The sequence below is a fragment of the Salvia splendens genome, chromosome 16 (assembly GCF_004379255.2).
Source record: "Salvia splendens isolate huo1 chromosome 16, SspV2, whole genome shotgun sequence".
In the NCBI taxonomy this organism is placed as follows: domain Eukaryota; kingdom Viridiplantae; phylum Streptophyta; class Magnoliopsida; order Lamiales; family Lamiaceae; genus Salvia; species Salvia splendens.
The window spans coordinates 13,502,900-13,528,929 of record NC_056047.1 but is presented as its reverse complement, the minus strand read 5'-3'; the positions used below and the strand labels follow the sequence as shown (position 1 = coordinate 13,528,929).

General features: G+C 43.3%; 2 protein-coding genes across 3 annotated transcripts; one reads left to right on the top strand and one right to left on the bottom strand.

Moving 5' to 3' along the window:
• Positions 1-19,510: 19,510 nt before the first annotated feature.
• Positions 19,511-20,594, top strand: LOC121771247 (transcriptional regulator SUPERMAN-like). The gene has a single exon (XM_042168029.1). It carries the CDS (start codon positions 19,634-19,636, stop codon positions 20,294-20,296), a length of 663 nt encoding a protein of 220 aa, XP_042023963.1. The 5' UTR covers positions 19,511-19,633; the 3' UTR covers positions 20,297-20,594.
• Positions 20,595-23,118: 2,524 nt separating this feature from the next.
• On the bottom strand, positions 23,119-25,784 carry LOC121771130. 2 transcript variants are annotated; one of them, XM_042167924.1, is made up of 4 exons: positions 25,409-25,784; positions 25,281-25,333; positions 23,864-23,977; positions 23,119-23,767 (listed from the first exon to the last, which is right to left on the bottom strand). In XM_042167924.1, exons 1-4 carry the CDS (start codon positions 25,521-25,523, stop codon positions 23,741-23,743), a joined length of 309 nt encoding a protein of 102 aa, XP_042023858.1. In that variant the 5' UTR covers positions 25,524-25,784; the 3' UTR covers positions 23,119-23,740. The 2 variants fall into 2 exon arrangements, 1 of the variants encoding a protein (XP_042023858.1); XR_006043940.1 differs by lacking the exon at positions 23,864-23,977.
• Between the last annotated feature and the right edge of the window lie 246 nt (positions 25,785-26,030).

The following is a 26,030-nucleotide window of genomic DNA, read 5'->3' as shown; positions in this document are numbered from 1 at the left end:
GCTGGCGCCTTCTTCACCTGAACATTCCGAAACTTCCCTACTGGCTAGAATGCTTAACCTGCACACTTTAAACAACTGTTTTGCAAATATAATCAATTAAGCACATCATACTGACCCGTAACCAAGGCCTAGAATACGACTTATCATGATAGCATAGCAAGATCCGACGGAAACAGCGTCACGACGGCAAAGGCAGGGACCGCGTCAGAGGCTGGCGGCGGCGCTGTAAACGACGATGATGCTTGGCTGGACCGAGATGACGACAGTGAGTTCTCGGTGGTAGAATTTCGAATGGGCATCACAAGGCGAAGCCCGATCACGGCGAGGCAACATCGAGATTAAGCAACAGCAGCGCCGCGGTAGGAATAGAGACGGCGAGAGGTAGCGCAAGGCGATGGCAACGGCTACAGAACCCCGACAGCGATGAACGTCGGCGATAACGACTGCTACTTTACGAACGACCGAACCACGGTGGAGATGGCAGCGGCGAGAAGCAAGGTTGGCAGCTAAACATCACTGGCAGCGGCGGTGAATCGTTTGCCCGCTGAGTAAAAAAGCAGCGGCACTAGAGGCCCAAAGCGAACCACGCACGACGATGTTGTGTCACCGCAAAATCGAGGAGAGAAGAAGCAACTGGATGTGTTGCAACAGCAACTGGAGCAACCCTGTTCAAGAACCATCCGGCCGAGGGGGGAGGACTTCCACTGCAGGATAGTTCCACCCACAGCCGGAGAAGGAATAACTGTGGAAGAAGAACTCGAAAGCCTCCACGGAAAAACCAAAAGGATGTGACCAGTGGAAGAGCGAGCCAGCGACCGAACAATACAATTGTCGGATGATTTCACCCATTGCCGAAGAAGGCCAGTGGAAGAGCGAAGCAGCGATCGAGCAGATGTTGTCGAGAGAGCCAGGCGTCGCTCCGACCGATGAAGAAGTAGCTGGCCGAAGTTTACACACACCTATGAGTTGGCGCAGGAGCCGCCACAGACGGAGAAGAAGGCTGCAGAGGAGCAGCCATGGAAGAAATCGAGTCTCCACCTCCGAAAGAGAAGAAAACATAGAGGCGGAGCAGCCAACGTCTGTGCGGCGAGGGGGAGAGAGATTGTGTCACCACACAGCCGCTGTGAAGGTCATGGTGCCGGAGAAGATCGATATGATGACCGCAGGAATGGCGGTGAATACTCTATAGCATCAAGTTGCTTCGACCGAAGAGAGTCTTCGAAGAAAGGAAATTATTGATGGCATCGGGAAGTAAGGCCATAATAGCTGCTAGAAGAATGCCGAGAAGAGGCTGAAAAGTGAGCAACGACACTGTCCGGCTGAGGGGAAGAATTAGACTGCCGGGCTATTCTAGCATTGATGGAGAAGGAGGCAGCAGTGAATAGGTCGCTGGTGGTTGCTGATGGTGTAGCATCGCATTGCCACAATCAAGAGAAGAAAACAGAGGAGTAGTCCTCGGTTTGTCCGGCCGAGGGGGAGAGGACTACCACAGCTGGAGAAACCAGAAGGAGGCGGCCTCGTCGGAAGGAGGAGAGATGACTGAAGTTTACGCCTTCAACTAGGCTGTAAACTTGGGTATTCGATAAGTGTTTCCGCTTAACAGATTGTCTCAAAGAAGAGAAGATTCAGAAAAGGCATGGCCATCGTCAATTGGAGAAGAGAAGGAGAAAGGAGGCGGGTGTTGACGTCTTCTCAATTATGTTTCAAGAAAAAGAAAAAATTGGGCCTAGCATTATTGGGCTCAAGAAGGGAAACAATGAAAAGAATATGGGCTCATTGTATATGAGCGAAATCGGCCAAGAATGGCCTTCCAAAATTAAGCTTTGGGCTGCAATTTAAATTCAGTCCAAAGATGAATGGCTCCTAGATACGAGCAAAAACTGTCTAGATAAGCTCCTCGACAAGAGTCAAAACTGTCAGAATTAGCTCCTCGACAAGAGTCAAAACTGTCTGAATGAGCTCCTCGACAAGAGTCAAAACTGTCTGAATGAGCTCCTCGACACGAGTAAAAACTGTTGGTCAAAAAAAATGAAGAGGCTCCTAGATACGAGCTAAAACTATCTAAGTGGCTCCTAGATACGAGCAAAAAAAGGTCTAAGATGGCTCCTTGATATGAGCTAAAACTATCTAAGATGGCTCCCGGACATGAGTAAAAACTGTCTAGATTAGCTCCTTGACACGAGTTAAAACTGCCAATCAAAAAATTGAAGAAGCTCTATGATACAAGCTTAAACTGTCAATGAAAAGTGAAGGACTCCTGAATACGAGTATAAACTATTTATCAAAAGTGAAGATCGTGCAAGTTAAGTGTCGAAAAACTCGATACTTAACTTGAAGGGGAGTGTTGGAAAGATAACTTGAAGTGTCCCAAGTATATTGGGAAGAGAATGTGTGGAGTTCCAACTTGTTGGGAAGAGAATAACATTTATAATGTGGAGTTCCAATAAGTATAGTTCCTAGGTATATTTATATGGAGAGTCCTATAAATACCTATCTACTATGTATCAACAATAACAATCCGGCCTTAGACAGCCTTGAACTTCTGCCGCCCCCCTTTTCTCTTCCAGTCAGTATATCTGTTTGTCAAGATCGCCCACACTCTTGGCCCAACACTAGGTTCGCTCAGTCGCTCATACCTCACCAGGAATGTCAGGACTGCATTCTCTCATTATGCTCACCACAATTGCTTCGGACTTAGATTCCACGAGCGGCTACTGAAGGACTTATAGGCTTGTAACGGGGCTGTTGGCTTGTAATGTTTTCGGTGGATGTTCCTAAGGCTCTAAGGTTCAAAAATTTCTATTTTTATTTATGCGGGGGAACTGTGTATGTTAGGCTTCTGATCAGTTGCTTTCTTTAGTTGGCGCTTCTGGCTTTGATCTCCACTGGTCAGTAGTATCTTGTGGCTTCGCCACCCTTATTCCTTCATTCATCTCTTTTTTTGTGGTCAAATCTTTCTGACCATTTTCTTCACTTTCTCGGTTCCCTTTTTTTTTTCTTTTTTTCATTCCTTCGTGGCTTCGCCACCCTTATTCCTTCTTCTCTTTTTTTGGACTGGGAATGACTCCCTGGTCGATTTTCTTCTAACTTTTTCGCCCAGCTGGCTTCTGCTTTTCCGCACTTCTTCCTGGCCAGTAAGCTCCATTGTTTCATGCCTTACACAGTCCCAGTCGGCTGGGGTGTTTATCTGGGTATATAAAAGGTTAAGAATAAAGGGTTCTAAAGGTGGTTTTTTTTTTTTTTTTTTTTTTTCAACAAGGGGGGGGTTCCTACTGCCTTCAGTATTTGCTACCCGTGATCACTTCACCCTAGGCGAATTGTGGCAGCCTCTCTCTCTTTTTTTTTTTCAATATATGTGGAAAGTGGTTCCACTTTAAGGCTTATAACTCGCATTTTTAGAGGGCTTTCGTGTTTGGCTCTAAGTATGGGCTTTTCTCTCATACTCACCTCATCTATCCTGACTAGGAGGTACTAACGGGGATGGTTTAGGTTTTCCAGCATGTCCTATCTCCCTCAATTCCCCTCACCTTCAGCTCAAGACGGTTGAGTTTTAAGCCCAATCACAAACAACATAAAACTAGACCTAACAAAACAAAACAAAAGCACAAACACAAAGACTACACATATATACATACATCTTACTGGCCATTGCGTCCCCCCTCTCACTTCACAAGTGTCTGCCCTCAGATAAGGCTGTGAAGTGGAAAAGGTAATGGCCAGTACGATTGCACACAGACAACAAACAGCAAAACTAAAACAAAAACTTCTCACACTTAGACTATGGAATAGGCTAAGTGAGAGAGGTTTTATCACCTATACAGAGATCAACAAAACATAACCACAAACACATATATACAAACTCCTCACACTTAGACCATGCAATGGGCTAAGTGTGAGCTAACATGCATGCGACATAGAAAACAAAACAAACAAAACAAAGAAAACATGCTCCAAAGAAACTAACCCTTAACTTCTCACACTTAGACTATGGAATAGGCTAAGTGTTTTGAAGTGGGGTTTGCGCACAAACACAAATTATACTACCTAAACAAAACCAACTTATAACAACAATACGAAAAGTTAAAAGAAAAACTGAAACTTAAAAAGAAAAACTAACTTGGTCAGTAGGGGGTCTATCGGAGTCTCCTGCTCCTTCGTGGGGCAGGTGGTGCAGGTCGTTCTATCGGTTGGTCCTCCGGTTGGTCTGTCTCCATTCCAGCTTGGTGCTCATCATCCTTTGCCGGCTCCTCGGCAGTTGCCAGCACCTCGGCTTTCTCTTCCTCTTGCTCCTTCACTACGGTCTCTGGGACTTGTGGTTCAACATCCTGGCCAGCATGGCCGCTTGTTCCTGTAGCTTGTTCTTTCTTCCGGCTGGTCACTTCTTCCAACAACACATCTATCACGGATGCCATCCGGCCCATCTCCGTGATCAATCGATGATTTTCCTCTCCCAAAGTAGTCACTAACGTCTCCATAGCGTCTTGCTTTTGAGCCAATGTCTCCTGCTCTGCAGATCTCTCCAACATCCTTTCCATCACTGCCGCTAGCTTGACCATCTCTGCTTTCAATTGCTTATTCTCCTCTCTAACTTCATCCATTTCCTTCTCCATTCTGGCTTGACGCTGTTCCTGGTCCGATGCCAATCCGATCATGTCTGCCCTTATCTGCCTGCTTCCCTCCGCTATCTTCTCCATAGCTTTTTCCATCCCCTCTTGTCTCTGGTCGTGTGCCGGTGCTTCATGAGCTGCTGCCAACCGAGCAGTGGGTGTAGCTTCCTCTCCCATCGCGTAGAAGTGTGGCACGCCTTGCCTCATGTATACCGCATTCGTCCGGACGAATAGGGGGGTATCAAAAATCCTGGGGCGTCCACCATCGCCAAGGGGGTTAAGTCTTCGTCCTCTGAAACGGTGACATTGTTTCTCACAAAGATTCCCAATATATGGCAGAGGGAAATATTCCGTGCTGGGTGGGTAGCGATGAGGTGACATGTGTATGCAGTCCAGAACCCTAAGTGCAACTTCTTGCCTCTCTTGGCACACCACATAAGATACAATTCCGTCATCGATGTCCGGACTGCCGAATTCGACTGTCCTAAAAGGTTGTAACCCAAGAAGAGTTGAACCAGGCGTAGATTAGGATCGTTGAGATGGATAGATCGGGAGATAGTGGACTGAAACTGTCCTGCCCCGGGGTGAGTAAGCTCTTCCCAAGCTACCTGGGGCTCAAAGTCCACATGCCTGCGGGGAATCCCCCGCTCCCTATCTCTCCACTCGGGCCCTATGGCCTCCTCCAAACTGCATATCCCTAGCCGAACAGTCCATTCAATCAAATTCATCCTAATCTCTCCTCCAAATACTCTGAAACTGATGCACTCTACATCCAAATCCGTTGTGACCTTGAATCGAAAGGTCGCGAAAAATTCCTTGGCCAAATCGACCGGAACATTCAAATTCTCATTCCTTAACAGCCATTCAAAACCCAATTCGTGGAAAAGGGCGAGAAACGATTCCCGAACCTTCAATTCATCTAACGAGGGGAGATGAATTACCTTTCCACACTTAACCTTCTTGCCTTTTGCGTTCTTGGTGCGATAGATGGATTGGAGCTCCTTGGAGTCAAAAAATTGCATCCCCTCCACCACGTCATCTGTGAGCTCCACCGTCCAACGCTTATATCGGAGTGGTTCTGCAGGTGGATGCAATAGTTCCCGATGATCGTTAGGGAGTTGCTGCTCCTTGTACTCCTCATCTTCCATGGTCGTATCGCTATCGGATTCAGATTCTTCACTGATCTCATATTCACTGTCACTCTGTGTTTGCCGGTTTGATGGGGTCCTCTGGTCAGCCTCAGTGATCACGATGCTTGTGTTCACGGTACGCGGTTTTTTGGTACTCGGCTTGTTCTTCACAACGGCTTTTCCTTTCCTTTTTCTTTCTCGCTGATATTGTGCTTCTTCCTCCTGAGCAGTAGGCTGTGCAGGTTCACCCCCTGCCTTCGTTGGAGTGGCTTGTTCTTCCTCGCTCTCGATCTCTACTGGGTTCTCAGCCGTGTTTGTCTTGGCCTTGCTGGCTGCTCTTTTGCCCAGGCATCGCTGAGATACCCGCGTCTTCAGGACCAATTGCCGCTTCACTGGGTGGGGTTTTAAGACGGGAGGCGCCACAGTTTCCGGCACTTGAGTGTCTACGGTTGGTCTCCCCTCCTCTACTTGCATTCGATCATCCCCTGCTTCCACTTGGGTATCAACTGGCTCTGCCCCTTTTTCTTCACTCTGTTCTTCCCTCTCCTCTTCCCCTACTGACTGCGATGCCTTATCCTTCGGTATGGGTTCTGTAAAAGCTTGTTCATCCTCTCCTACTGCCCTTGATGCGAGGTCTAGACCCTCAGCCATTAGAGCAGCATCTTCCCTGCGATTCACCTCCTCCACTATTGATTCAAACTCCGTTTCCGTCATGAGGCCGCGCTTTTGGGCCGACTTATTCAGGTCGATCTCCTCCCTAATTACTTCTTGGTGAACCGCTTCCACTTCTGGCGTCTCCTCAATTCCTTCTCCCCCTTCCTGGTCTTGTTGCTCCCTTCTCAGCCTTTCCGCTCTTTCTTCCTCATCAGAGGCATAATAAGCCGCAATGGCCTCGAGATCCTCAAGTTCGGCTTCCTGGGTCGTCGGAAAAAATTCTTCCGTCTCTGTCATTTCGGCTTCAGTTGAGGGGTTGCTTTCCTGGGGAATCATCGACGGAATCGGCAATGTAGATGAAATAGGGGTCAAGGGTTGCGTAGTGGTTACTGGCATGGTTGCCGCATGAGTTGCTCCGGCTCCGCTCCCTTGCCCTCTACCTTGGTTAAAATACTCTAACTCCGCTGCCCAATTCCTATTCGGATCCTGCAATCGGAGAAACTCCGTCATTGCATCCAGAGAGACCATCGGCGGGGCTTGTTGTGTTGGCGCGGGACGTTGTGGGTTTAGTGGTGGTGGTATTTCGAGGTTTCTTTCCTCACTGACCTTCTTTGAGGGCGGTTTGATTTTGGTAGCAAATGCTTTCTTCCCCATGGCTGAAAATTAGGGCTTGTAAACAGTGGAATTTGGTCTTGCTATCTGGGAGAAAATGGAAGAAATTGAGGGTTTGTGATTTACGCTTTCTTGAGAGAGTATGGGATAATATCTCTTGAGAAAGGGAATTTGAAAATGAGGGTTTGTGAGGGATAAAGTTTGGGACGGTCGTTTAATTTAGGCGAGAGATAGCAGTTGCAGGTGGTTGCAACCGGCTATAGGGAGTTGCCGGTCGCGACGCTTGGATAGAAGGCGGTTAGGAATGCTGGCCCCTGATTGGCTATCGCGTCTACTCTCTCTGCTCCACGCCACTCCAGCCGCTGCCACCCTGCAAAAGCTGCATAAGTCTTAATTCAAAATTTCGTCTTTTCTCGATACCTACCTAATAAGGGAAATAATTCAAATGGGCTCTTAAATTAGAATTGAAATAGCACCAAATAGGTAGTCTCTTGGTCAATGTGTACTCCAAATTAAATTTAAGGCCCGAAAATATTTTTTTGGATTTTCTTAGGAATTATCTGACATGCAAAGACTAATTACGTATTTACAATATTTACACCTTTCTTGGGTAATTTGGAATCCTACTTGGCCAGTATACGCAGAAAATTATCAAAAAGGAACTAGCCATGTGGAATTCCAAATTCCCATCTTACTGATCAGTATGAAACCGATGTAAGTGTTTGCAGTGGAATTTCATCCACTACACCCACTTCGCTATTCTCCCTGAATATTTTCAACCTATGTCCATTTACTATGAAAGGTTCCGAGTTAGGAAAACTCCCTGAAATTTCTACTGCCCCGTTGGATCGGAGTGCAGTTATGATGTAAGGTCCTGTCCATTTGGACTTGAGTTTCCCTGGCATAAGCTTCAATCTTGACTGGAAGAGTAGTACTTTCTGGCCAACATGGAGCTCCTTCGTCCTCAGATTTCGGTCATGCCAAAATTTAGTTCGTTCTTTGTACCACATGGCGGAGTCGAATGACTCCAATCTAAGTTCCTCAAGCTCCTGCAGTTGCAGCTTCCTTTCCTCTTCACAGGCTGTAGCATCCATATTCACTTTCTGTACTGCCCAGTATGCTCGATGCTCGATTCCAACTGGTAAATGGCACATCTTACCAAAGACAATCCGGTAAGGGGACATGCCTATGGGAGTCTTGTAGGCTGTTCGATACGCCCAGAGAGCATCCTCTAACCTCACACTCCAGTCTTTCCTCGAAGTGTTCACAGTCTTCTCCAAAATCTTCTTTATCTCACGGTTAGAGATCTCTGCTTGACCATTGGCTTGCGGATGGTACGGGCTGGAAAGTCTATGGTGCACACCGTATTTCTTCATTAAGGCTTCAATTGTGCGATTACAGAAGTGTGTACCTTGATCTGATATGATCGCCCTTGGAACTCCGAACCGGCTGAAGATATGACTCTTTAAGAACTTGGCCACCTCCTTTGCTTCACACGTACTTGTGGCCTTGGCTTCTACCCATTTGGAGACGTAATCTACCGCGACTAGGATATACAGATTGCCATAGGACGAAGGAAAAGGCCCCATGAAATCCATTCCCCATATGTCGAATAGCTCGCAAACTATTATAGGAACCTGCGGCATTTCGTCCCGGGCAGATATTCCACCGGTCAGTTGGCAACGCTCGCAACTTCTGCAGAACTCGTACGCATCTTTGTTGAGTGTTGGCCAATAAAAGCCGCTATCCATAATCTTCCTTGCCGTCTTCTTGGATCCGAAATGTCCTCCGCATGCTAACGAATGGCAGTGGGTTAGAACATCCCGTTGCTCCCAGTCAGGAATGCACCTTCTTATCACTTGATCGGATCCTACCCTCCATAGGTAGGGGTCGTCCCAAAAGTAGTATTTTGCTTCACTCTTGATCTTCATTCTTTGTGCCTTGGTAACACTTGGTGCTTCTGGAAGTTCTCCAGTTACTAGGTAGTTAGCCAGGTCCGCATACCATGGCTCCTGCCCTACCTTCTCCTTTCCTTTTGCTGTATCATTCTGACCAGTAAGTTTGTACACTACTTCCCAATCAATTTTCCTGGGCACAAAAATCACCTCAAATAAATGTTCCTCTGGAAACTTATCATGCACTCCGTCACTGTTTCCATCTTGCATTATTCTGCTCAAATGGTCTGCCACCTTGTTCTCGACTCCTCTCTTATCTTCCACCTCCCAATCAAATTCTTGTAACAAGAGTATCCATCGGATCAAGCGTGGTTTGGATTCCTTCTTGGCAATCAGATACTTAATGGCTGCATGGTCAGTATATACTATGACCTTGGATCCCAACAAATACGGCCGGAACTTCTCGAAAGAATACACCACTGCCAGCATCTCTTTTTCAGTGGTATCGTAATTCCGCTGGGCTTGATTCAAAGTCTTGGACGCATAAAAAATTACGTACCTCTTCCCATCGATCTTCTGACCCAGCACGGCCCCTACCGCAAAGTCGCTGGCGTCGCACATTACTTCGAAAGGATGGTCCCAGTCAGGAGCCCGTATGATAGGTGCGGATATCAGCTTTTCCTTGAGAAGATTGAAAGCAGCCTTGCATTGCTCATCAAAAACGAACTCCACGTCATTTTGAAGTAGCCTGGTAAGGGGTTGGGCGATTTTGGAGAAATCCTTAATAAATCGTCGATAAAATCCGGCATGCCCCAGAAAACCCCTAATCCCCTTCTGATCAGTAGGAAATGGTAATTTAGATATAACGTCCACCTTTGCTCGATCTACCTGGATTCCCCTTTCCGAGACCTCGTGTCCCAGAACAATCCCTTCGGTGACCATAAAATGGCACTTCTCAAAGTTCAAAACCAAACTCTTCGCTTGACATCTCTCAAGAACTATATCCAAATGATGAAGGCAAGAATCGAACGAGTCTCCGTAGACCGTAAAGTCATCCATGAATATCTCTATGCAATCCTCAATCAAATCAGAAAATATGCTCATCATGCAGCGTTGAAACGTACCTGGAGCGTTGCATAGGCCGAAAGGCATGCGCCGGTATGCATAAGTTCCAAATGGGCAAGTGAAGGTGGTCTTATCCTGGTCTTCAGGATCCACGTAGATTTGGAAATATCCGCTGTACCCATCCAAGAAGCAAAAGTACTTCTTCCCAGCGAGTCGCTCCAACATCTGGTCGATAAAAGGCAGAGGGAAGTGATCCTTCCTTGTTGCATTGTTCAGCTTGCGGTAATCGATGCACATTCGCCAACCCGTGACTAGCCTCGTTGGAATCAGCTCATTCCTCTCATTTTGGACGACTTGGATTCCCGACTTCTTTGGAACCATGTGGATTGGGCTGACCCACTCACTGTCTGGCACTGAATAGATAATCCCTAGCGACAACAACTTCAAGATTTCCTTCAATATTTCCTCTCGCATGTTAGGGTTTACTTTCCTTTGGGCATCTCGATGTGCCCTTGCTCCATCTTCCAGCCTAATATGGTGCATGCAGACGTCGGGGCTAATTCCAACTAAATCTGTAAGACTACATCCAATCGCCTTCTTGTTCTTGCTCAGCACGGTCAGTAGCCTAGCTTCTTGTTCCTTCGTAAGGCTGCTGCTGATGATCACTGGATAGGAGTCCTCACCTCCGAGGAAGGCATACTTCAAATTCGAGGGTAACTTCTTCAGCTCAACTTGGGGTGGAAGTGTGTCTTCAGTTAGGGGGTTTTTCTCGGACTCTTTCCCTTTTTCTAAATCTCCTTCTGATGGTTCTTCTATACTGACTGGTAGCTGAGCCCCTGCGGCTCCTATGAACTCCGACTTTTGACAAAAATCCTTGATTGCTCCTTCAATTTCTTCATCGGTCAACCCCTGGCTACTGATCAGATCACACCATGCAGCAGCTTCTACGTCAGCCTGTTCATATACATCTAAAGCCTGGAGTCTCTCCTGCAATAGTTCGGTCTCAAGAAAATCTTGGACTAAAGGGTCAATCACATCAACATAGCATAGATTTTCAGAATCAATAGGTTTCTTCATGGCATCATTGATATCAAAAGTAAATTTCTCTCCATGGAAATCAATGCAAATTGTCCCCTCAGCCATATCCACGATCGTCTTGGCCGTTCTCAAAAATGGTCTTCCTAACAAGACTCCACTAGACTCCCTCGCTTCATGCTCACTCATTTTGATCACATAAAAATCAGCAGGGTATGTAAAATCATGCACTCTAACTAATACATCCTCTAAAACTCCCTCCGGACTTATGCATGACCTATCAGCCAGTTGGATCAATACTCTAGTACTTGACAGCCTCACTCCCTTCAACCGGTTATAGATAGACAATGGCATGACATTTATAGATGCCCCCAAATCACACATTGCATGTTCGACCTTCACATCTCCAACAGTTATTGGTAAGGTAAACATACCTGGGTCGGCTCTCTTGGGTGGTAACGTCTCTTGCACTATTGCTGACGCTATTCCTTCCACCATAATCTTGCCATCTTTCTGGGCTCTCCCGGCTATGAAATCCTTTATGAATTTCCCAAGGGGGGGTAGTTTCACGGCTTGGAGAAATGGTATGGTGACATCCAACTTCCCAAAAATCGACAAATAGTCAACCGGGTTCTCTTTCTTCCTCTTTGTAACAAATCGGAATGGGAATGGTTTCTCCCCTTTTTTCTCATCTACTTGTCCCTTAGCAACCTTCTTGGAGTCTTTCCGGGGTAGTTCCTGAGTCTGGGCTTCCATTCTGGGCTCTTCCTCTCGATGAGGTTCCTTTCTGGTCAGTAGGGTTTCGGGTTCATCTCCTGCAATTGGTGTAGCATCCAAGAAGAATGGATCCTGCATCTGAGGCATAGGCCTCCCTAGTTCTTCCGCTGAAACGGTATCGCCTCCTATCTTCGTTCCGTTAGATCCTCCACTAGGTCGTTTGGGTTGAGGCGCGTCATAAGTAGATCCTGACCTCAACGTAACCTTACTCACATTTGCCTTTTCGGGTATTTGGACTGTAGATGGTAGTTTCCCTGCATTTCCCTTCAAATCACCCACCGAACTGGCCAGTTGGGCTAACTGCCTATTCATCATATCCATGTTCGCCTTATGTTCTTTCTGGGCATTTTGCATCCCCTGCACGACCTCGTTATGGGATTGCAATTCTCCTTTGATGCTCTGTTGTGACGCTAGCATTTCACCCATCATGTCCTCAACGGACCTCCTTGGCCTGTTCGGATTTTGGAAATGATTCGGCCCTTGGTGTTGGTAGTTCTGGAAGTTTTGCTGGCCTTGATTAGGCGGGTATTGGTTATACTGGGCAGGAGGGACGTGCTGATCTTGAGGATATTGATTCTGGTGCTGGGCTTGAAACTGATTTTGGTTCTGATGGTGTTGGGGTGCATGATTTGGCTGATTTTGGAAACTGTGGAAGTTTCTCTGGTGGGGTGGTACATAAACAGGATTCGGGTTTTGGCTTTGTGGGCTTTGATTTTGGGTTTGTTGGTTTCTTCCTGACCAGTTGGGCTGGTAGTCTGGGTTTGCTAGTCCACGGTTAGGGTTTTGGTTTGGATTGGGTTATACTGGTTCTGTCCTTGGTTCTGATTTTGGCCCCCGTCTCCCCATCGAAAGTTTGGATGATCCCTCCATGGTGCATCCCGTTGTCTACCCTGAATCCAATGCCCACTGGAATTGAAGTACCCCGCAGCATTGACCTGTTCCATATTCACGTAGTCACTAGGCTGTTCATAGTTCGGTCCTTGATTTCCCTGTTCTGCACCTTTGTAATTCCCAGCTGGGGGAGGTGGTGGGGTGCTCTTCTCGATCGCACTCAGAAGTGACTTCTTCAGCTCATCCATCTTCAAGTCCATTTTCTGCTCCAGTTTATTTTCCTGATCAGTAGACAAGACAACAGCAGCCCGCTCTCGGTTGTATCCTTCCCTTGAATGGTCATACTCTTTCTTTGCATTCAGTAGCTTCCTTAGGACTCTCTTCGCTTCGCTGACCCGTAATTGTGTGAAGCTTCCTCCTGACGATGAATTTGCTAGATCCTTGGTTACCGCGTTCATACCTTCGTAGAAAGTATGATGCACTTCAATGTCCGCCATGCGATGGTTGGGACATGATTCCAAAAGACCCATGTATCTTGCCCAATAATCGCTCAAGGGTTCATCATATCCTTGCTTCACATTAGTTATTTCCCTTTTCAGCGCGCTTGTCTTTGATGACGGGAAAAACTCGCCTAGGAATGCTGACTTGAAATCGGCCCAAGTCTCAATGGAGTTGGGGGGCAGGCGCATGAACCAGGTGTTGGCTTCTCCCTTGAGCACAAATGGCAAGGCCTTCAACCTATAATCATCCTCATTCGCTCCTGCTGGTCTCCTCTGCGCCCTACAAATTTTACAAAACTCATGCAGAAACTCATACGGCCCTTCATAGCTCTTCCCACAGTATGTAGGCAGAATCGCGATCACATGAGGCTTCACATCGCAGGCGGTTTGCCCTGGAGTGACGACTATGGCTTGCGATGGTTCTCCCTCGGTATGCGCATTAAGGGTACCGATCTCTGGATCCTCATCTCCGTTGGCGGCCATCAGAACTGGGATGCCTTCCAACAGTGGTATCTCCTCTGGTATTGGTCCTTCTATGTTGTATTGCTCTTCGTCGCTACTCGAACCTAAGTCAGATAAAGCCGTCGACAACCCGGATCGAGTGGTTACGAGTATCGATCCTCGCTGAAGTATCTTCGGCCTCCACTGGTCAGGAGCCGAACTGCTTCTCATAAACTGAAAAGAAAAGAAAAAAAAGAAAGGTTATGCACAATATATACACCGAAGTATCACTCACAGTAATTGCAAATAACGCTATCCATCCCCGGCAACGGCGCCATTTGAAAGGACCTAAGGTGCGTAGGTGTCGTTCAAGCAAGGATATATCCTACTGATCAGGATAGAAATCCTAACTAACCTAGACCTTGGTTTCAAAGATTCCTCAACCCACTTCTACTGATCAGTATAGTGGTGGTAAGGGTCGAATCCCACAGAGATGGTGCGTTCTTAAACTACCGCGGTGACAATCGGAAGATTTGGTTAGCTACCACGCTGGGTTGAGTTTCTACCTAGGCTGGAACTTAAAGGAGGTGTTCTACTGGTCAGACGGTAAGGAAAACATTTGGAATGTAACTGTGTACGTGGAATGGGAGGACAATTTTGTAACAGAAAATATTTGGAAGGTACGGGTTTCTATTTCGGGCTAAACAGAATATTCAGAGTGTAGTGGAAGTTTTGTGACTGGGCTGACAGGGCTTAACTAAAAGTGAAGGACAAAAGCAAAAGCATCTTGAAAAGTAAGTGGTCCCCTCCAATTGAAATAGACATCATCTTCTTCAACAAACACTTCCAAAATTCAGATAACAATTCCAGATTCAACACGGAAAAAACTCAGATTAACAACTTACAAACACAGATCCAAAACTAAGAATTCAAATCCGAAATCAAACACTGAAACTGGACTTCTGCATACTGGTCAACATGAAAGAACGATTCAGAAATTAAAACTAAGCTTTGCATGCAACGACCTACTTTCCGATCAAACAGTACTTGTTTGTCTATCCTAAAGAAATTTGTTACGTAAACGGAATTGAGAGAATCAGCACTTTAAACACCGAGAAACTTTAGATCTAAGCTAACTAGGCAAGGGAATAAAGAAACACCACAATAAACGAAACGGAAATCAACTTCATAGCATAAACACGTTCGGATCTTCAACAAAGTATTTCAAAAGCAGAAAATATCCAAAGGTAAACAAGATCCGACGTAAGGAAAGCGAGAAATTTAAAACTACGAAAGCAATGTAAAAGTGTTTTGCCACTCCGGACGATGAGACTCTAAACTACGATCTTGCTGGCTGGAATGGACGATGACTGGAATTCTGGGAACATCTGAACGTCAAGTGATCATGGCTACGGCGAGGCAAGAAGCGGGACACGGCTGAAAGACTGAAACTACCGAGAGAACTTTCTACCTAAAGATGGTGGTGAATGAGTGAATGTTGTATCGTCTTTCCCTTTCTCTCCAATTTGGCTTCCTTTTATAGGGAGGCTACCCTTGATTTTAGGGTAAATCCTCGTTGCAATTTGACTTCTTTGCCCTTAATTGTGGGTAATCCGTCCCAGCTATCCGTCTTCTCCATCTCAAGCCGTTTTAGCACGAATACTGATCAGTATGAGATCATGCTGGCGCCTTCTTCACCTGAACATTCCGAAACTTCCCTACTGGCTAGAATGCTTAACCTGCAAACTTTAAACAACTGTTTTGCAAATATAATCAATTAAGCACATCATACTGACCCGTAACCAAGGCCTAGAATACGACTTATCATGATAGCATAGCAAGATCCGACGGAAACAGCGTCACGACGGCAAAGGCAGGGACCGCGTCAGAGGCTGGCGGCGGCGCTGTAAACGACGGTGATGCTTGGCTGGACCGAGATGACGACAGTGAGTTCTCGGTGGTAGAATTTCGAATGGGCATCACAAGGCGAAGCCCGATCACGGCGAGGCAACATCGAGATTAAGCAACAGCAGCGCCGCGGTAGGAATAGAGACGGCGAGAGGTAGCGCAAGGCGATGGCAACGGCTACAGAACCCCGACAGCGATGAACGTCGGCGATAACGACTGCTACTTTACGAACGACCGAACCACGGTGGAGATGGCAGCGGCGAGAAGCAAGGTTGGCAGCTAAACATCACTGGCAGCGGCGGTGAATCGTTTGCCCGCTGAGTAAAAAAGCAGCGGCACTAGAGGCCCAAAGCGAACCACGCACGACGATGTTGTGTCACCGCAAAATCGAGGAGAGAAGAAGCAACTGGATGTGTTGCAACAGCAACTGGAGCAACCCTGTTCAAGAACCATCCGGCCGAGGGGGGAGGACTTCCACTGCAGGATAGTTCCACCCACAGCCGGAGAAGGAATAACTGTGGAAGAAGAACTCGAAAGCCTCCACGGAAAAAACCAAAAGGATGTGACCAGTGGAAGAGCGAGCCAGCGACCGAACAATACAATTGTCGGATGATTTCACCCATTGCCGAAGAAGGCCAGTGGAAGAGCGAAGCAGCGATCGAGCAGATGTTGTCGAGAGAGCCAGGCGTCGCTCCGACCGATGAAGAAGTAGCTGGCCGAAGTTTACACACACCTATGAGTTGGCGCAGGAGCCGCCACAGACGGAGAAGAAGGCTGCAGAGGAGCAGCCATGGAAGAAATCGAGTCTCCACCTCCGAAAGAGAAGAAAACATAGAGGCGGAGCAGCCAACGTCTGTGCGGCGAGGGGGAGAGAGATTGTGTCACCACACAGCCGCTGTGAAGGTCATGGTGCCGGAGAAGATCGATATGATGACCGCAGGAATGGCGGTGAATACTCTATAGCATCAAGTTGCTTCGACCGAAGAGAGTCTTCGAAGAAAGGAAATTATTGATGGCATCGGGAAGTAAGGCCATAATAGCTGCTAGAAGAATGCCGAGAAGAGGCTGAAAAGTGAGCAACGACACTGTCCGGCTGAGGGGAAGAATTAGACTGCCGGGCTATTCTAGCATTGATGGAGAAGGAGGCAGCAGTGAATAGGTCGCTGGTGGTTGCTGATGGTGCAGCATCGCATTGCCACAATCAAGAGAAGAAAACAGAGGAGTAGTCCTCGGTTTGTCCGGCCGAGGGGGAGAGGACTACCACAGCTGGAGAAACCAGAAGGAGGCGGCCTCGTCGGAAGGAGGAGAGATGACTGAAGTTTACGCCTTCAACTAGGCTGTAAACTTGGGTATTCGATAAGTGTTTCCGCTGAACAGATTGTCTCAAAGAAGAGAAGATTCAGAAAAGGCATGGCCATCGTCAATTGGAGAAGAGAAGGAGAAAGGAGGCTGGTGTTGACGTCTTCTCAATTATGTTTCAAGAAAAAGAAAAAATTGGGCCTAGCATTATTGGGCTCAAGAAGGGAAACAATGAAAAGAATATGGGCTCATTGTATATGAGCGAAATCGGCCAAGAATGGCCTTCCAAAATTAAGCTTTGGGCTGCAATTTAAATTCAGTCCAAAGATGAATGGCTCCTAGATACGAGCAAAAACTGTCTAGATAAGCTCCTCGACAAGAATCAAAACTGTCAGAATTAGCTCCTCGACAAGAGTCAAAACTGTCTGAATGAGCTCCTCGACACGAGTAAAAACTGTTGGTCAAAAAAAATGAAGAGGCTCCTAGATACGAGCTAAAACTATCTAAGTGGCTCCTAGATACGAGCAAAAAAAGGTCTAAGATGGCTCCTTGATATGAGCTAAAACTATCTAAGATGGCTCCCGGACATGAGTAAAAACTGTCTAGATTAGCTCCTTGACACGAGTTAAAACTGCCAATCAAAAAATTGAAGAAGCTCTATGATACAAGCTTAAACTGTCAATGAAAAGTGAAGGACTCCTGAATACGAGTATAAACTATTTATCAAAAGTGAAGATCGTGCAAGTTAAGTGTCGAAAAACTCGATACTTAACTTGAAGGGGAGTGTTGGAAAGATAACTTGAAGTGTCCCAAGTATATTGGGAAGAGAATGTGTGGAGTTCCAACTTGTTGGGAAGAGAATAACATTTATAATGTGGAGTTCCAATAAGTATAGTTCCTAGGTATATTTATATGGAGAGTCCTATAAATACCTATCTACTATGTATCAACAATAACAATCCAAATCAATAAAAATGTAGTCTTCAAGAGTTCTTGAGTTTTATTTTCCGCATTTTATTTTCAACAAAAGCAATTGACTCGTTATATATCCTTTAGCAAAGTTTTGTCCCAATATTGGAATTTCGGCAAGTTTTTAACGATGCAATCTCTTTAGGAACGTTATTCAAGATAGAGTATTGTAATTATATTTATATGCATCTTTTCTAGTATAGAATGAAGACTTATCTCTATTCCTGAAGACGCATTTAACTGTCTTGATTTAGTCTCTATAGCTGCAGCTCATTCCTAATTACATTTGTTCTCACTTAAGTAGTTAAGTTATTATCTTCTCCAGTCCTCATTAATTTACAGAAACATTATCATCATATAACTATTATTAACTTCAAAATGTATATATATGAATAAAAAAATGTACTATATTAAGTAGTTATATTTGGATATGAACCCTCGTCATCCACTGATTAATCATAATCGATGTAGTACTGGATTAGTTTGGAGTTAACACAATATGAATCAACTGCAAAATGATACATTACTCAATTCGAATTAATTAATCTTCAATTTACACTGACTTTCTATTCCCTTCTCATGTAATGATGTAAAATATATTTGTCATAAGTCTTTTGGTTTCGAAAAAAATTGTCACAGCCCTTTGTAGTACCATAGATTTTACTTTTTTAACTTTTCTAATAACAAAGTCAATAACATTATTAAAATTCGTGACAATTAAATATAGTGGCTGATAGCTAGATTGTGGACAAGATGTATTAATTAGTACTCCGTTAAAACTTAAAAATTATCGACCTCCTCTTAGCTAAATCCTCCTGGCCACCAATGGCAATTAGTGATCTGCGTTTGAAAGCAATGTGGCCTAAACCAAGCCATGTCGAAACAAAATTAATTAAACGAAAACGAAAGTCATAATTAATTGACTTAATTTCATTCTTAATTAGAATTCTTTTGGAGTATGTTTGGTTGAGCTTATAAATTTCATAAGTTAGTTCAAAAGAATTTATAGGCTCTTGCAATGAAGTGTTTGAAAAAATAGATTTCTAGACTTTGTAAACTTATGCTCTATATCACAATTTACAAGCTCTCCATAAAATAAATTTTGACAACTTAGTTATAATTTGAACATTACAATTTACTGCATAAACAAGCAGCCTCTTTGTTTAATATTTATCCTTAAGTTAGAAAGAATTAAGTCATATATAAATCTGGCTTGTTTATAGGTAAAGATGAGTTTTTAGATGTTAGATATTGCAAAATGACGAGAATGAACTGTCGGTTAAACATATGATGTGACAACTTTCACATCATCATTTCCTTAATTATTTAAATATAATAATTATTTTAAAAAGGTAATTTCCGAGTAGATAACTGTTAAAAAATCAAAACACTAATATAATGTGGAGAACGAAGTGTATACATCCATATTAGGTGATTAAGACTGATTGTCGTTACAAGCAACGATTAAAGTGACAAGTCAAATATATATAAAATCCAGCCAATCTATGCTAGGTAGGACTATATGGAGTACTCTATTATTTACCCTCTCTCTCTCTCTTTGTCTCTAGGAGATGAAAGAAAAAGATTGTTCGACATGGACATACGTTGAAGCCAATGCACAGTTTGTTGCTTTTTGTACTCAAATAGAGGTGCAAGATACATCTTTTACACACACACACACACACATTTTATATGTATATTCATGTAGCTATCTGTGTGTTCACAGCTACAATCCAACTGCATACCCAAAAAACTTTGTTGAGAATTTTGTGTCCCCATGCCATTTCCCCACTACGCCCATCCCCTTATTTTAACCATCCTTCATCTCGCCATTACTATACCATATCATCTTTCTTCCCTTTTATTTTTCAGCTTTGCATTTATTTTCACCTTTAAATGTTACTTTTCTCATGGCTCCCTACCTCGGACTCACGTCCCTAACCTCCTCCTTCCCAAATTCAAACCAACCCCAAGCACATTTCGCGATGCGGAGCAACAATAGCAACATTCAGGAATCTCCAGACGACGGCGACGATTCGTGGGAAGTCCGGGCGTTCGAGGAGGACACGACGGGCAACCTGCTGGGCTGCACGTGGCCGCCGCGCTCCTACACGTGCACATTCTGCCGGAGGGAGTTCCGCTCCGCCCAAGCCCTCGGCGGCCACATGAACGTCCACCGCCGTGATCGTGCCAGGCTGCACGAGGTTCCGCCGCCCCTCGTCCCCTCTCAACCGCCGCGGATACTTATCCAAACAGGCCATGAATTCGGCGCCGACGGATTGTGCCTTGTTTACCCTTTACCAAACCCTAATTCCATCATTTTCCCCAATTTCTCATCTCCTCTCCAACATTTCGCCACCAATACATTTAAACCCACTGAAACGGCGCCCAGTAGTGTCGTTTCCTCCCTCTGCCACTCCACAAACACGGAAGCATCTGAATCAAACAACATCAACGACAACCACAACAACAACAATATTCGAGGTTTGGATGAAAACACAAAACACTCGGGCGGAGAGGAAGAGCTAGACCTAGAACTCCGACTGGGGCGGAGGCCTCCCCCGCCGCCATGACGGAACTGAGCTTTTACTTGTATTCAATTTTCCATTTTTTACTTTATTTTTTTTTTCTCAAGATTAAATTTTATAGAACACCTCGAGTTTTTACGAGTGAGCACTGTTTCATTGAATTGATTGATTAATAGTAGAATTTTAGTTTGGTAAAGTGAGGAATGATGATTTGGAAAGTTTGGAGGAAGGGTTAGGGCATGAGTGAAAAAAGAAGTTATTAGAGAGATAAAAATTTATATACTGCTAGGGTTGGATTGGCAATTGATAAAGGTTGCAGTGCAATGTCATTTTCTGACATTGAATTCTGAGCATACATACATGATTATATTTATTACGGTATGTCTGAACGTAAATTTCCGTGGGGATTATTGCTATCTTACACTAGAGATGCCCACCGGTTCCGGTTCCGGCGGTTAACCGGCGAAGGTTCCTGTTCCGAACTGGAACCGTGGCGATTTCCTCGAACTGGAACCGTCACCGAACCGCCGGTTCGGGCACGGAAACCAAGGCGTCAGGGAGGGGGCCGAGGAGCAGCTTTTCATGCGTGAAAACCGGCCGGTTCCGGCGGTTATTATACCGGAAACCGGCGGTTAACCGTCGGTTAACCGTGAAAACCGGTGGTTAACCGCCGGTTCAGTGGATTTCGGTGGCGGCGCGGGACACGAGGCGATTACAATATTGTATGTTGTATACTTATATATGTATTGTAAATTGTAATGTATCGTTGTCCGTTACAACTCAAATTCAATAAAATTGATATCATTTTCACCTTATTCGTCTTATTTCAATTTAAATTATCCATTGTCTTGTTCCAATTTATTGTATAAGTCCAAATTTCAAATTTATATTACATTATTGTATGTTGTATACTTGTATATGTATTGTAAATTGTAATGTATCGTTGTCCGTTACAACTCAAATTCAATAAAATTGATATCATTTTCACCTTATTCGTCTTATTTCAATTTAAATTATCCATTGTCTTGTTCCAATTTATTGTATAAGTCCAAATTTCAATTATTTTAAAAAAAATCTCGAACCGCGAAACTGCCGATTTTCGAACCGGAACCGTGTAAACCGCCGGTTTTTGAACCGGAACCGTGAAATAGCCTCACGGCAATGGCGGATCCAGGAATTAAAAATGGTGGGGTCGGACGAGAAAATTAATATAAGGAGCAATATTTAAATATATAAAATAGTAATAAAAATACATTGCAAACGAAATATCTCTATTTTATATTAAACGCGATAATTGACTTCTACAAGTATTCATGTTTTGAAGCTAACTTAAAGTTATTTCATTGGAAATAGCTATGAATATATCTTTTAGTCGTTGTTCGTGTTCAACATTAGTACTAGAAGAACAGATGAAAGCGCTAGATCCTTATAAAAGAAATGTATCCATTAATCTAAATGAAAAGTAATTAAAATCAATGATCAAAAGTAATTATTATATTTATTAAAATTAGATATAAATTTTATTAGTTACTACTCCTACTAGTTTAAAATAAAAGTAAAGTATAATAAAACAAGATTAGAAGATAATCAATAAACTACTAAAAAATAAAACTAAAAAGTAATAAATCATGATTAAAAGATGATCAAGAAACTAGAAACCGAGAATTCTTATTTATAAATAAAGTTTAAACACTTATATAAAGATAAAATTGTTAAAAAGAAAAGTATTGATTGTATTTTTTTAATTAATAAAAAGCCCAAACCTAAGCCAAATACATAAAAAGAAGAAGGGAAAAGCTGTGCTGCTTGAGGTCATCGGAAAAGCTGCGCTGCTTGAGGTCTGAGGATGAATCGTGGGGCGGAGTTCCAGATGCCGTGGGGTCGGGGGCTGTTGGGAGGAGTCTTCAGGATGGTCTCCGGGGATGGCGGTGGGGTCGGCCGACCCCGTGCGACCCCACCTGCATCCGCCGCTGCCTCACGGTCCGGTTCCGGTTCCGACTTCGACCAAACCGGAACCGGCGGTTCCGAACCGGAACTGCCGGTTTTAGAACCGTGGGCAACACTAGACTTACACCATTCCAATTTGGCTTCTTGCTGATATAACATCGGGAACGATGACAAGTTCGGAACCGCCAAGTTCGGAACCGCCGCTGATATAATACGTAAGGAAATATATGTTGATTTTTTATATGTCCATACACTAATAAATTATTAATTTGGATAAAACAAATAATTTCTTTAGTACCATTTTAAATTTTGGACACCATTCCATTAATTAATAAGATAATAATTTTTAAAATTCCTTGTGTATATATTTAAGGTCTCGACTAATACGGATATACCCTTCCACTAGCATGTATTAGTAGTTGATATCTCCAAGACTCCAACCTTTAACCGCAAGTAATTGCTGTATTGAAGAGTCACTCACTCTCCTACTAGCATACTATAACTGATCTCTCTCCAACCCCTCTAGCTAGTGGCATATCTAAAATTTTACTCCATAGCATACCATTAATTATTAAAAATACTACACCTTAAAACACTATAGATAGTAGTATTATTTAATTTTAAAGTCACACATTTGTATAACATAATTAAACTAACCATTCATATTATGTTAAATAACTACTAGAGATAAATTTTCAAATTCATATCAAAGCACTGAAAATATAATTAAGATAAATAACAAATTGCTAAACAAAATAGAAAGAAAATCAAATCATACGAACCCAGTGCAATAAAAATATACAAATTGCCTAATTCCTTAAAAAAGATCAGACAGATAATGAAAACAATACTAATATCTACAAACAAAAACGAAATAGGAAATATAAAGAAATAGTGATGACCGAGAGAAAGAATACAAATTGGTAAGTATTGGGACATCATGATATATCCCAATGAGAAAAGTAAAGCATTTTGGTACAATCAAAACAACTAAAAAGAAAAAGCTAATAAGTATATGGTGATGGATGATTTGCTTACATTGGAAAACAAGTACAGAAAAGATGTGTATGTTAGAGTTTTGCTTACATTTGATGGAGTCAATGGCACAGGGGTATCATCATTCATCACCACAATCACTTGAACCATCTGAAGAGGGAGCTTCACTGAAAGGTTGTTTAGATGAGGAGCCTTCACCCCTGCAGAGGTAGCTCCAATATTGGGAGGTGGATTAGTTGAGGAGGGTTGAATCATGAACTGTGAAGGGTGAAAATCACCAGAATCTCTTGAAGGTGGGATTAGAGAGGGAGCCTCTGCCTACGCCTATGCCTCCACTTCCGCTTCCCCCTCCAAAATCAGAAGGAGGTATATTAGCCGAGGAGCCTCCGCCTCTGCTTCCACTGCCCCCTTTAGAGGGAGCTCTTAATTCAGAAGGAGGTGGATCAGATGAGGATCCTCCACCTCCGCTGCCCTCCGCCTCTGCCAATGACACCATCAGCCCCTCAGTTTGACAAACCCTGCTCTTCGATACTGTGAGGATACCTTTTAAAGACGTAGTATGTCATACCGTCCCTGTCAAGTCATCAACAAACCAGTTCATTTTCAGGGGAGTGTATAGCATTTCCAGGCACAAGAGCAATAGCAATACATTACAATTACATTTACAACCTTAGGAACGATACGGCTAACACTAGAGATAGAACCAGTAGCAGACAAAATGACCAATGGCTCTTCTTTCCATGATTCTTCTTTTGCAAAAGCTTTTATCTTTGAAATTATGTCCTACAAGCATAAGAGGGTTGGTCGACAATGATTTTACAGGAAAAACCAAGAAATGTCTAAAAGTACTAACCCATACTAAAACAAAAGATTAAGGGCTCTAAACTTCAATCTCAACTGCAAATACAACTCGCAAACCAAAAAGACATTCAAGTCTTTTTTTATCAAAGAAACTCCAAATGTAACTTAATTCCACAAATAATCTAAGGATCCTCCTCTATCCTCGAACATTCGACTACTCCTTTTAAACCACAATCACCAACAGATGACATGAATGATAAATAACATTCTACTCTGTTAGACTTTGATATTTCTTTTAACAAATTTACGTATCCTTAATTAAATGTCAATGACATTCATGGGTTATCAGAGAGAAGATATGTAACTATGCTTAATGGTTCCATGTCCATGAAAATAGTGCAGAGAGAAGATTACTGAAAGAAATAAACATAGCGCCTAAGTGCAATAAGCAGAAAGGAATGCAGAAGAATTAAACTAGTAACTACATCATCAACTTAGCCAATTCACATCACTTATTATATGAAGTTCTGCCATATGCATTCACTCTACTCTACCTACACACTGTATAACATGTAAAATAAAAAAATATAGGTACCCTAAAATTATGCAATTATCACAGCAAAATCTTTGAACCCTCATTAGCAAATGGTTGAATGTGGACTAGTAAATAAATCTTATGTAGTAGTAGTATATAATAATTGAGAAATTCCTTATGCAGACCATTTAAAACCCTCATGCATACACCATATTTGGTTGCTATTACACTGCCATGCGGTAAGGTAATACAGATTCTATGAAGCAAGGCAATCAATTATAGCACTTTAAAAAACTTTTCCTAGTGAAAAAAACTGCTGTTCGTGATATGTACATTACACGGATTGCATTCAAGCATACATAATTCAAACTAAATGGTGGACTTCTTAAATCAAAAGCAATAATTCACCAAGAATGGACTTCATTCGCTAAGTTCAATACTAACATTGTCTACGAGAAGGCACATGCTATTTTCTTTGCATGATTGTTTAGCGACAACAGCCATTAACCATAAAAGCGTGAAGCCAAACTTCTTAAATGAAAACCAATTATTCACCAAGAACGCACTTAATTCGCCAAGTTTAATAACATAAACTGCTCACATTCTCTACGAGAAGGCACATGCTAGTCTCTTTCGACAAATGCTTAGCAACAAAAGTCATTAACCATAGAAGCATGAGTACTTCAAAATCCAGTTGCATAACAAGTCCAAAACAATAAAGAAAAAGAAGGTCATGAACAAGAAATGTACCTCTCTGATTTCAACCTTAAGGACATAGGGTGTTAAGTTGGTTCCTTGAATTGCTGGCCACCAAAAGTGAAACATTACTAAAAATTCAAAAAAGTAGCGCGAAAGGAATGAAGAATAAGAGTACAAACCGATAATTTCAGGAGATTGAGGAAGAGGGATGCCACCAGCCGTCGGGGAGAGGGCTTGGGGAATGGTTCTACCCCTTCTTGGGCGGCGCATCAGTGAGCACGGAGGGCGAGCCATCAGTGTCGGGACCTTCAATTTGGGTTAGCGCAGCATTAAATGGATCCATACTGCGATTGCGAGAATCTTGGAGAGTTGTATCGAATCAGGAGAGAAGAAAAAATGCAGGTTGATTTTGGAAACTGCAATTTGGGGTTTATCGTTTTTCATTTTGCCGAATCTGTATCTCAACGAATTAACTGAATCTCCCTCCATATAAAACTGAAATAGGGGAGTAGCAAAAATGCAAAACCATTTGATTTGCAGTGATAGCAATTTTTGTATGAGATAACTACTGCATCAATTTTTGCATTACCAAATATTATATATATACTCCATTAAATACAGTCACATCATAATATTTTTTCTATTTTTCATCTTCCGAAATCATTGCATTATAATTTTTTAATAGGAGTATACTCCATTAAATACAGTCACATCATAATAGTTGATTTGCAATACTATTGTTTCATGGAGAATTTTTTATAAACTTCTGAAAGAACTCTTTCTGCGCAACAGACAACTTAA

What these genes read in the sequence shown, in the direction of transcription:
- LOC121771247 (XM_042168029.1), top strand. Translation starts at nt 19,634, where the DNA reads ATGGCTCCCTACCTCGGACTCACGTCCCTAACCTCCTCCTTCCCAAAT.
- LOC121771130 (XM_042167924.1), bottom strand. Translation starts at nt 25,523, where the DNA reads ATGGCTCGCCCTCCGTGCTCACTGATGCGCCGCCCAAGAAGGGGTAGA. An exon ending in TCAATCTCCTGAAATTATCG is followed by an intron (nt 25,334 to 25,408) that starts GTTTGTACTCTT and finishes TTTGGTGGCCAG; the next exon opens with CAATTCAAGGAACCAACTTA. An exon ending in TTAAGGTTGAAATCAGAGAG is followed by an intron (nt 23,978 to 25,280) that starts GTACATTTCTTG and finishes TTATGCTTGTAG; the next exon opens with GACATAATTTCAAAGATAAA.